Source organism: Neovison vison, chromosome 7, assembly GCF_020171115.1.
Source record: "Neovison vison isolate M4711 chromosome 7, ASM_NN_V1, whole genome shotgun sequence".
Classification (NCBI taxonomy): Eukaryota; Metazoa; Chordata; class Mammalia; order Carnivora; family Mustelidae; genus Neogale; species Neogale vison.
The window spans coordinates 13858340-13870497 of NC_058097.1; the positions used below are offsets into that span (position 1 = coordinate 13858340).

At 44.1% G+C, this 12158-nt stretch overlaps 1 protein-coding gene across 1 annotated transcript in view; it reads right to left on the reverse strand.

The window, feature by feature from the left end:
* PKD1L3 (polycystin 1 like 3, transient receptor potential channel interacting) overlaps positions 1–12158 on the reverse strand; it is a 69504-nt gene that overhangs the window by 13909 nt on the left and 43437 nt on the right. The window contains 3 exon segments of the mRNA XM_044260055.1: positions 6288–6473; positions 7408–7545; positions 10407–10501. Coding sequence (XP_044115990.1) covers positions 6288–6473; positions 7408–7545; positions 10407–10501 — 419 coding nt within the window.

A 12158-nucleotide genomic window follows, 5' to 3' on the forward strand; every position in this document is an offset into this window, starting at 1 on the left:
AGCAGAAGTAAAAGCACAGAGGTTTTTGTTGTTGTTGTTTTTGTTTTAATGTACAGGCAGAACAATCTTGTTGTTGTTGTTGTTGTTGTTTTAAATAATCTCTACACCCAGTGTGGGGCTTGAACTCACAACCCTGAGATCAAGAGTTGCAGGCTCTACTGACTGAGCCAGCCAGGCACCTCCAAATGTAGAGCTTTTTATGTGATTAAAGTTAAGTTGTTTTCAGCTTAAAACAGACTGTTCTAAAATATTTTACATAAGCCTTATGATAACACTAAAGCAAAATCTGTAATAAATGCAAAACAATGAAAGGAAGGGAATTAAAGCATACCACTACAAAAATATAAATCACAAAGATACCAAAAGAATAAAAGAGGAACAAATGAACTGAAAAAAAAAAAACCAATCAGAAAACAATAAGTGCCAATAGTAAGTTCTTATCAATAATTAAATGTCAAAAGATTAAATTCTTCAATCAAAAGTGTGGCTGTATGGTAAAAATACAAGATCCAATAATATACTGCCTATGAGAGACTCACTTTAGTTTTAAGTACACACGTAGGCTGAAACTGAAGGTTTGGAAAAAAAAAATCCCATGCAAATAAATGGCAACCAAAAGAGAATAGAAGTAGCTCTAACTTAAAACAGAAAAAACAGAATTTCAGGGGTGCCTGGGTGGCTCAGTCGGTTAAGTGGCTGCCTTCAGCTCAGTCACAATCCCTGGGATCAAGCTCCATGTTGGGCTCCTTGCTCAGCAGGGAGCCTGCTTCTCCCTCTCCCTCTGCATGCCTCTCCCCCTGTTTGTACTCCCTCTCTCTGACACATAAATAAATAAAATCTATACAAAATAAAACAAAAATACAGAATTTCAGTGAAACTCAGTCACAACAGACAGGGAAGGTCACTTGTGATAAAGTGATACAGGGCTCACTTCATAAAGAGGACAAAAAAATTGTAAATATATATGCACCCAACCTTGGAACACCAAAATAAGTAAAGTAAATGTTACCTGATAGAGGAAATAAACAGCAATACAGTAACAGTAGGTGATTTCAATACCCCACTGTCAACAATGGATAGACTGTCTAGACAGAAAATCAGTAAGTTAATACTATGAGCCAGATGGACCTAAAAGATATATGTAGAACATTCCACTCAACCAGAATATACATTCTTCACAAGTACACCTGGAACATTCTCCAGGATAGATCCTACATTGGGCCACAAAGCAAGTCTTCACAAATTTAAGGAGACTGAAAGCATATATATCAAGTATCTTTTTCTGACCACAATGTATGAAATCAGAAATCAGTAACAGGATGCAAATTGGAAAATTCACAAACACATGGAAATTCAACACCACACTTTTGAACAGCCAATGGGTCAAGTTAGGAAATTAAAAAGTACCTTGAGACAAACAAAAATGCACATAAAAACGTCATACCAAACTTATGGGATGCAGCAAAAGCAGTTCTAAAGAGGGCATTTTATAATAATAAACACCTATTTTATGAAAAAAAGAAAGCTCTCAACTAAACAAGCTAACTTTGGTCTTCAAGAAACTAGTAAAAAAAGAACAAACTAAGCCCAAAGTTAGGAGAGGGAAGTAAATAATAAAGATTAGAATAGAAATAAATGAAATAAAGACAAGTTAAATAGAACATACAAAAATAAAAATATTTTGAAAGAAACAAAACTGATAAACCTTTAGGCTAAACCAAGAAAAAGAGGATTCAAATAAAATTACTAAAGAGTAGACATTAACACTGGTATCACAAAAACAAAGGATTGTAAGAGACTACTGCGAACAACTGTATGCCAACAAACTGGACAGCTTAGAATGGATCAATTCCTAGAAACACACAGCTTATTAAGGCTAAATAAAGGCAAAATAGAAAATCTGAGCAGACTATTAACAAAGAAGGAGACTGGAATAAAAAATCTCCCAACAAAGACAAGACCAAGACCAGATGGCTTCAGCGGTGAATTCTACCAAACAGTTAAAGAAGAATTAACATCAATACTCAAATTCTTTCAAAAAATTAAAATGGAGGGGCGCCTGGGTGGCTCAGTGGGTTAAGCCTCTGCCTGCAGCTCAGGTCATGATCTCAGGGTCCTGGGATGGAGCCGCACAGCGGGCTCTCTGCTCTGTGGGGAGCCTGCTTCCGCCTCCCTCCCTGCCTGCCTCTCTACTTGTGATCTCTGTCAAATAAATAAATAAAATCTTTAAAAAAAATTAAAATGGAAGAAATTGTTCAAAATTCATTTTATGAGGCCAACATTACCCTCATACCACAGCCTACAAGAAAGGAAAATCACAGGCCAGTAACCCTGATGAACACAAATGCAAAAATCCTCAACAAAATGCAAACATATGAAGTTCAAAAGTACATTTAAAAAGATCACACACTGCAACCGAGTGGGGTTTATCTCCTGAGTTGCAAGGATGACTCAACATACACAATTCAGTAGATGTGATATACCACATTAGCAGAATGAAGGATTAAATCACATGATGATTTCCAAAGATGCACAAAGGAGCGCCTGGGTGGCTCAGTCATTAGGCGTCTGCCTTTGGCTTGGGTCATGATCCCGGGTACAGATAACATGATCTTATATATAGAAAACCCTGTAGATGCCACAAAAACAAAGACAAAGACAAATCCGTGACAACCAATAAATGAGTTTAGTAAAGTTGCAGGAAACAAAATCAGTACACAAAAATCAGGTGCATTTTGTTACATGGACAATGAATTACCAGAAAAAGAAAGAGAATAATCTCATTTACAAAAGTATCAAAAAGAAGAAAATATCTGGGAATAGATTTAACTGAGAGGGTGAGACGTCTGTACAATGAAAACCGGAAGACACTGATGAAAGAAATAAAGACATAAATAACTAGAAAGATATTCCCTGTTTATACGTTAAAAGAATATTGTTAAAATGTCCATATCACCCAAAGTGATCTACAAATTCAGTGCAATACCCATCAAAATTCAGGCATTTTTTTCACAGAAATAGAAGAATAATCCTAACATTTGTATGAACCCCACCAAACACGCCAAAGAGACAGAATGATCTTGAAAAAGAAAAAGCTGGAGGCATCCCATGTCCTAATGTCAAACCGCACTACGGAAGCGATCGTAATCAAAACTGTGTGCTATTGGCATAAAAACAGACACACAGGATGATGGAACTAAACGGGGAGGCCAAAATCAACTCACACATTTACGGCCAACTCCTCTATGGAAAGGGTGCCAAGTATACACAGCGGGGCAAGACGGTCTCTTTAACCAATGAGGCTGGAAAAACTGGATACTTGAATGCAAGAGAACCAAACTGGACCCTTTCCTTATGCCACATACAACAATCAGTTCCAGATGGATTCCCAACTCAACTGTAAGACCTGGAACTGTAAAACTCCTGGAAGAAAATAGGGGCAAAGCTCCCTGGCATTGGTCTTGGCAGTTCTTTGGAGAAAACATCAGAAACCAAAATTAAACAAGGGAGAATACAACAAAAAACTTTCTGCACAGTGCCGGAGACCAACAAGTAAAAAGTCAAACTATTCAACAGGAGAAAGTATTTGTAAACCATGCATCCAATAAGGGGTCAATATCCAAAATACCTAGGATCCCATGCAACTAAATACCAGAAAAATAACGGATTAAAAATGGGCAAAAGAGGGGCGCCTGGGTGGCTCAGTGGTTCAATCCTCTGCCTTCGGCTCAGGTCATGATCTCAGGGTCCTGGGATCGAGCCCCACATCGGGCTCTCTGCTCAGCAGGGAACCTGTTTCCTCCTCTCTCACTGCCTGCCTCTCTGCCTACTTGTGATCTCTGCCTGTCAAATAAATAAATAAAATATTTTTAAAAAAATGGGCAAAAGACCTGAATACACTTTATAAAAAAGATTTTATTTATTTATTTGACAGACAGAGATCACAAGTAGGCAGAGAGGCAGAGAGAGAGAGAAGGGGGGCGATGCAGGCTCCCTGCTGAGCAGAGACCCCCCCCCCCCATGCGGGGCTCAATCCCAGGACCCCAGGATCATGACCTGAGCAGAAGGCAGAGGCTTAACCAACGGAGGCACCCAGGCGCCCCTCGGTCAGCCCGTACTGAGCTCACACCACGCCGGCTCTAGGTGCCAGGAGCAGAGTGGATGAAAGAGCGTCCTCGTCCTCAGGGAGTGCACATTTGAGAAGCGAGAGAGACAGGCAGTACCCAAACGTTATCCAGGGCCTGAGAGCGCGAAGAACAAAAATTAGGTAGGATGAGGCACAGAGAGTGGTGGGGAGGGAACGGTGCTATTCACGGGTAAGGAAGGATTAGAGGCAGTTTCTCTGAGGAGTGGCTTGTGAGACAGGCCACAGGGCGGAGATCTCTCCGGGCATCAGCACGACCCCAGGCCCCTGAGGTGAGAACGTGCTCACGTGGGAAGGCACCGAAGCCTTCACGACTGACGGGGAGCGGAGGAGGGTCCCGGGTAGGAGTGGAGGGCCCGGATGTAGCCAGGGGCAGCTCTGGGAAGTCCCCTGTAAGCTCTGGAAAGGGTCTGCCATTTGAAGTACGATAGAAACTACGGGACGTTCTGAACAGGGGAAGAATACAGATTTATGTTCAAAACCATAGCACGGGGAGGACAGAATGAAGAAGCGCAGGGCAGAGGGAAGGTTGGCCCAAATGGGAGGTGGAAAATGGCACCTTCCTCTAGTTATGACTTGCATTTTCTCACGAGGGCGCTTACAAAGCCTCTCATCTATTCCAGAGCCCTTGGGTATTGTCTGAACCCACCAGTTTGCACTGGGCTGTTGGAGATGTGGACAGACTCAGACATTGCTCATGGGAACGTTAGTTGGTACAATAAGGAGAAGACTGGCAGTGTCTTTTAAGATTAAGAATGTATACATGGGGCGCCTGGTGGCTCAGTGGGTTAAGCCTCTGCCTTCGGCTCAGGTCATGGTCCCAGGGTCCTGGGATTGAGCCCCGCATCGGGCTCTCTGCTCCACAGGGAACCTGCTTCCCCCACTCTCTCTCTCTGCCTATTTGTGATCTCTGTCAAATAAATAAAAACTTTTTTAAAAAAAGAATGTATACACATGGTAGCACAGTCAAGGTATTTGTCGTGCAGACATACTCACATGCTTTAAAATAAATAAATAAATAAATAAATCTTTAAAAAAAAAATAAATAGGGGCACCTGGGTGGTTCAGTAGATGAAGCGTTTGCCTTCAGCTCAGGTCATGATCCCAGGGTCCTGGGATCGAGCCCCGCTTCGGATTCACTGCTCAGCAGGGAGTTTGCTTCTCCCTCTTCTTCTGCCTCTCCCCTCTACTTGTGCTCCCGCTCTCTCTCAAATGAATAAAATTTAAAACTGTTTTAGAAAAAACTTATCCAGTGTATACTATGGGTCAGACATTGGTCAAAGATCTACTGGGTTTTTAATCAATCTTCCAGGGCAAGTCCTAAGATTATCCTCATGATATAGATGGGGAAACTGAGGCACAACACGTTGTCATTTACCCAAGAACACACTGCTAATAGGTCGAGTGCCAGGATCTGAACCCAGCCAGAGTCTGGCTTCCGAGTCTGTCCTCTCAGACACTATACCGCTGAGCCCCAGACTGAAGGGGGACTACGTCTGTCGCGCTGGCATCAGCCGAGGCCACCCAGGGCTCGATTCACTTTCTATGTGCTCAGTATTTTATTCAGCACAAAGCTCCAGACCGCCCATACAGTGTATGCTGAACCTACAGCCGTCACCATCCAAACATGAACTAGAAAGAATCAACACACAGGGCACCCAAGGGACTCAGCCGGGCTTTTGATTTCGGCTCACGTTGTGATCTCGGGGTCATGAGATCAAGCCCCTCCGCTGAGCCCTGTGATGCGCTCAGCGTGGAGTCTGTAAGAGATGGACTCTGTCGTTCTCCCTCTGCCCCTCCCCCCGCCGGTACACATGCACTATAAATAATTAAATAAATACATTTAAAAAAAAAAAGGAATCAACATGCAATGCATAGGAGTTGCAATCTGTGTAAAAACCCTCCGAAATGAACTCAAAACACCTTTACTGAGATGAGCATGTCTTTTAGGTTTCTTTCCCCAGGAACCTAAGAGATGTTCTAAATCCCACAAGGAAGCCACCGATCCTGAGGATAAATGAACTCAACAACTTCCAGAATACAGCTCACTCAAGATCTAAAGTAACGACGGCGTGTTGGTAACTGGTGGAAAATATCGACCAAGAAGCGTCCAAGGAGCTGGCGCCCGGGACTGGGTCCGTACCTCTGTAATCCTCGTACAGGTTAGGAAGGAGGCTGCGATCGGCCCACAGGTAGAAATGCTTCGGAAGTCTGATCTCTGAGAGACGATGGGAAAAGCTCCTCCGGATCGCTTGATGGAGGTAAAACCTATTCGAGTTCTGTGCTGAGTAGACTGTGGTCATCAACAAGGTAAGGAAGAGGATTTGAACTAGGATACAAGAGGAGGAAACAATCAGTTGAGCGGTTAGCTTAGAAATTTTCTACACCTTCTCCATGGTTCCTAAGACTTGGCAATTCCCTATGGTTCAACCTAACATCTGTAAACAGATGAACCAATGTATTTGCCACATAGGGGGACCTACAAACACCGATATATGCCTTCCCAGAATTATTCTGCCGCTAATCAGAAATTTTACTTGAAATAAGGTACATAATATACCACAGGAAAATTGTTGTATTTTAATTCTTATAACTAAATGCACCCCGGCCCCAATCTCTCTCTCTGTGTTCAGACTGTGTTTACCGGAAAGGGAAGGCCAATAAACACAGAACTGGCCTTCTTTGTTCCGGGAAATCCAATAACCTCAACGCTGTATGTGCTGATGCAGTTCCCTGGCACTGGGCGGATTACCACTTTTGAAGGCATATCCGTTTTCCCTGCAGCCTGGGAAGCGCAGAGAGCAGGCCGTGTTATTACGTTCCGTGTGCCGAGGAAGGGACTGATCCAAGCACACACCAACCTACCATGACTCCTGAGTTCAAGCGTCTTCCCATTTACTGCACCACCTTGGGCTCCATGTTTTTCCCAAGGTGGGCAAATTTTTAAAAAATTTTAAAAAAATTTTTAAAAAGATTTTATTCATTTGACAGAGAGACACACACCCAGAGCAGGAACACAAGCAGGGGGAGTGGGAGAGGGAGAAGCAGGCTCCCCGCTGAGCAGGGAGCCGGATACGGGGCTCGACCCCAGGACCCTGGGATCATGATCTAAGCTGAAGACAGATGCTTAATGACTGAGCCACACAGGTACCCTTAGCATGTTAAGATAGCTTTTCGCTGTCCTGTATTTTCACTTTCTTCCCACTCCCCCTTTGCTGGGAAATGTGCTGCAGGATCGACCCATTACTGTTTGCCCTCCATACCCAAAATATCTCCTGCCAGCTTAAAAAGCTTCTTCTCTTTCAAGGTTCTTTCTGGGCGTTGAACCGGACTGTTGAAAGCTGGAGCTACATAGATGGGGTTGTTTTTATCTCTTGAACCAGGTAACGGTGGACATTTTGCTGTCATAAATGCAAATGTAGGCCAAAAATAGTTATATTTCATTAAGCAGTTATTCACCAACAGTTGCTGAAACTCCACTGTGCATACCGCTTATTAAATGCTGGAAAAAAAAAAAACCAAACCAAACCAAAAACAAAGAATAAACCCACTTTTGTGGCAATTCTCCAACTACCATGAAGGACTTAAAAATTCCACCACCCCCCCCCGCAAAAATTCCAACCCACTGGAGACTGATACTATTTTTTTTAAGTTTATGTGTTTTTATTTTTTTTAAAGATTACTTATTTGTCAGAGAGAGAGAGAGAGTGCGCGCGCGAGAGAGAGCCAGAGCGAGCGAGCACAGGCAGACAGAGAGGCAGCAGAGGCAGAGGGAGAAGCAGGCTCCCTGCCGAGCAAGGAGCCCGATGTCGGACTCGATCCCAGGATGCCGGGATCACGAAGGCAGCCACCCAACCGACTAAGCCACCCAGGTGTCACTATTTTTTTTTTAAGATTTACTTATTTATTTGAGAAAGGGAGAGAGAGCATGTGAGCACATGTAGGGGAGAGTCGGGGGGAGGGAGGAGAGAGGGAGAGAGAGAGAATCTTAACCAGGCTCTGCCCAGATTGTGGAGCCCATTGAAGGGGGGATGGATCCCCAGATCCTGAGGTCACACATGACCTGAGCCAAAACCAAGAGTGGGGCGCTCTAATGACTGCACCACCCAGGCACCCCAGGGACTGAGGCGGTTATAAAATACAACAGAAATTGATTTTCTAGAAAAACGAAGTACAATAGGAGCACGTAAAATCCAAACCCATTTTGAAAATTAGATACAGTATGTCTAAAATTGGTCCAACTGCCGTAAGACTTCCTCAACGTTTGCTCTCAATTTCTGCATTTATCTTGGACTAGACACGAACAGTTCTAGGAGTGACCCAGAGGTTGGGAGTACTGTCCTGTGGTGTTTCTCGCATTTCAATGTGCAAAGGGATCACCCGGGAATTTTGCTCAAATGCAGATTCCAGGGTGAGGTCTGCAACTGTGCATTTCTGAAAATCCCAGCAGATGTCAATGCTGCTCGCTGGGAGACACAGCCAGAGACACACAAACCAAGAAAAAGACAGAAGGAGTAACGGGACATAAAACTCGCCAGCCTGTATGTGCCTAGTGCTTGGGGAATCACCGAAAAGAAAATAAATCTCCTGAGGACGTCAGAGAAGGTGTCATAGACTGAAACTTGACACTTGTTTTGAAGGATGAGTCAGATAAAATTCTTCAGATGGACAAAGACAAAAAAAAAAAAAAAAAAAAAAAACCTTTTAGAAAGAGGGAAGATCAATCCAGCAATTCAAGACCATGGATAAATGAAAGGAGAGCTAGGAAAACAGTTTGAAATTGGATTGATTTTTAAAGATCTTGGAAGGAATGGGTTGCCTACCCCACAGCAGTGTCTCTCCAACTCAGCTTAAGAAAGAAGTGATTGCACTGGGCGCCCCACTGGCTAAGTCAATGGAGCACATGACTTGATCTTGGGGTCATGAGTTTGAACCCAATGTTGGGTGTAAAGATTTATTTAGGGGCGCCTGGGTGGCTGCGTCGGTGAAGCATCCGACTCTTGATCTCTCAGGTCGTATTCTCAGGGTTGTGAGATGGAGCCCTGCATCGGGCTCACCGCTGGGCGTGGAGCCTGCCTAAGATTCTCTCTCTCCCTCTCCCCACCGCTCATGCTCTGTCTCTCCCTAAAATAAATAAAGTGATCGCCACTTCTAGGGTCTGCTCGTGTTCATCTGTGAAGGTATCCCTTTCAGAGAGCTAATCTAATCCTGAATTTGAGTTTATCATTCCCATGCACTTTTTTTTTTTTTAAAGATTTTATTTGTCAGAGAGAGAGAGCATGCACACTAGCAGGCAGAGTGGCAGGTAGAGGCGGAGAGAGAAGCAAGCTCCCTGCCGAGCAAGGAGCCCGAAGCGGGACTTGATCCAAGGACCCTGGGATCATGACCTGAGCCGAAGGCAGCGGCTTAACTGACTGAGCCACCCAGACGTCCCACCCATGCACTCTTCATTAAAAAAATATCTACACACACACACACACACACACACTTCTGTGTATATTTATATATGGGTGTGCTATTTCCCAGGATTAGAGTATTAACTTTCTTGATTACCGCTGTGTTGGTGAGGTTCATGGGCGTGACAGGCGCAGCGCTAGTCTGTTATTTAGAGGGCAGTTTCCTGCAGCCTTGGCGAATGAATGTGAGAACTTAGGATCTTCAAATGGAAAGCTTCAACTACATTTTTTTATAGGGTTGGGGTTGTTCTTAATTGTAATGAGAAAGTAGAGGGGCGACTGGGTGGTGCAGGGGGTTAAGCATCTGACTCATAGTCAGATGTGACCTCAGGGTCATGAGATCGATCCCCATGTCCGGCTCTGCAGAGTCTGCACCGGATTTGCTCTTGATCACCATCTGCTCACCCCCCACCACTCTCTCTCTCAAATAAATAAATAAATAAATAAATCTTTCTTTAAAAAAAATGAGAAAATACAGTAAAGAAGTGGGTTTGCAGGGCAGGCCACCCTGACCGGGACTGGTTTGATTTGAGACAGGTGCACGCATCCAGATTCAGACAGTGAGTGGTCGGAAATGGCCTCTGGGGCTCAGGAGGGAAAGACTCTGGAGGAGATGGAGGACACGGACGAGAGGTGAAGCACCGAGAGGGCAGCAGAGGGTCTTGGGAAGAACGTGTTACTGATGCAAGGTTTGCCTGGGGCAGCGGAGAAGGAGCAGCCCCGCTAACCAGAGACAAGATCCCTGCGTGGATAAATGTGGGGCCGTGACAAAATCCGATGTTAGTAGTTAGAACTACTTGAATTACCCAAAAGAGCCAAGATCCTCCTTGTTTGTTCTCTTTGGAAAGCCACAGCATCCGGTTCAGCATCAGGGAGAGAGGAACGACCCGAGGAAGATCGCCTACAGGAAGATCCCAGGGCGGAGTCAGGAGCAGAGATCAAAGGACCCAAGGTCATCCCGTTACAGAAAGCTAAAGGTATGATTAATGCACTTCCACTATTTGACCCTTTACTATCATGGAAAACTGAGAATTAGGGAGTTTCATGATTATTTTTGCATCATTATAGGAACCCGATTAATATAATGTTAAGATTTATATTTTTGCCTGTGGTCCTCAAGCTGCCTGGGTTGGAAAGCTTCAGCCACTGGATGATTTGTGATGATCTGTGGAAGTTACTTAAGAGCACCGTCTTTGGAAGACCTCCGATGAGCAGGCTTGGAGAAGCTACGCTTTTAAAAGTTTCAAGGATTAAGTGTCCATTTTGCTAAAGAAATCCCGGAATCTTGGAACTGAGTAAGACCTTAAGTATCGGTTCCATGTGCAGCAAGTTTCCCCCAGTCCTTTAATTTCCATCGAGGGGAAGAAAGTGCTCCAGTCCTCAGGAGAATAAAGGACAAGGGTGCTATTTCCAGCCCGCTGCGTACACCCTCTTTCAGAGGTGGCCATTCTGGGTGTGTCTACTTTGGGGACCTAAGGTCGCCCCCTGGTGGATGGTCCTTGGATTCCACCTGGGGGAGAAAGCAAGCCCACTTGGTCCTGGGTCCAACCAAATTCAACACTGTAGCGAGACCAATAGCTAATCTGATACGGTGGCTTCCATCTCTTTTCTTCCTCTTTTTATATTTTTCCCCAATACTCCACTTCAACTTTTTAAAAACTGAAGTAACATACATTTATTATAAAAATTTGGGGAAAAAGAACTAAAGATTTTAAGAAAACATTAACATTTGGAATATACCCTTTAATCAATTGTCTTAATGTATTTGTAGACTAGCTTTCCACATCACTACATTTTCCTTAACATTTTAAAACATGATTTTACTTATTTATTTGACAGAGAGAGAGACAGAGAGAGAGGGAACACAATGAGGGCGAGTGGGAGAGGGAGAAGTAGGCTTCCTACTGAGCAGGGAGCCCGATATGGGGCTGGATCCCAGGTTCCTGGGATCATGACCTCACCCGAAGGCAGAGGCTTAACTGACTGAGCCACCCTAAGCATCCCTTAACATTTTTTCTTTTAATGATTTTATTTATTTGACAGACAGAGATCACAAGCAGGCAGAGAGGCAGGCAGAGACAGAGAGAAGGGGAACCAGGCTCCCCTCCAAGCAGAGAGCCGGACTCGGGGCTTGATCCCAGGACCCCGGGATCATGACCTGAGCTGAAGGCAGAGGCCTAACCCACTGAGCCACCCAGGCACCTCAAGCCATCCCTTAACATTTTTAATGGTTGCTTGGCATCCCATAAATGGATATGGCTGTCTCATAAATTAAGCAGTGTCCTATTTTGGGGTATTTACATTGTTGCCGATTTTTTTTTTTAATAAAGTACTCTGCATTTTCACAGGATAGGTCCTTAGAAGTGAAGCTTGCTTACTAAAGGGATGTAGAACATGAAGGCTTGTACACTGTATCACCAGATTTTCTTCAACCCAGAGCGAGTGCCCATGATCTCTGGCATTACCATGTATTAGGTTTTTGCCACTTTGTATTTACGTACTAACATTTTATTTAAGGGCTCTCAACACCCTGCATGGGGATCAAACTCCTGACCTCG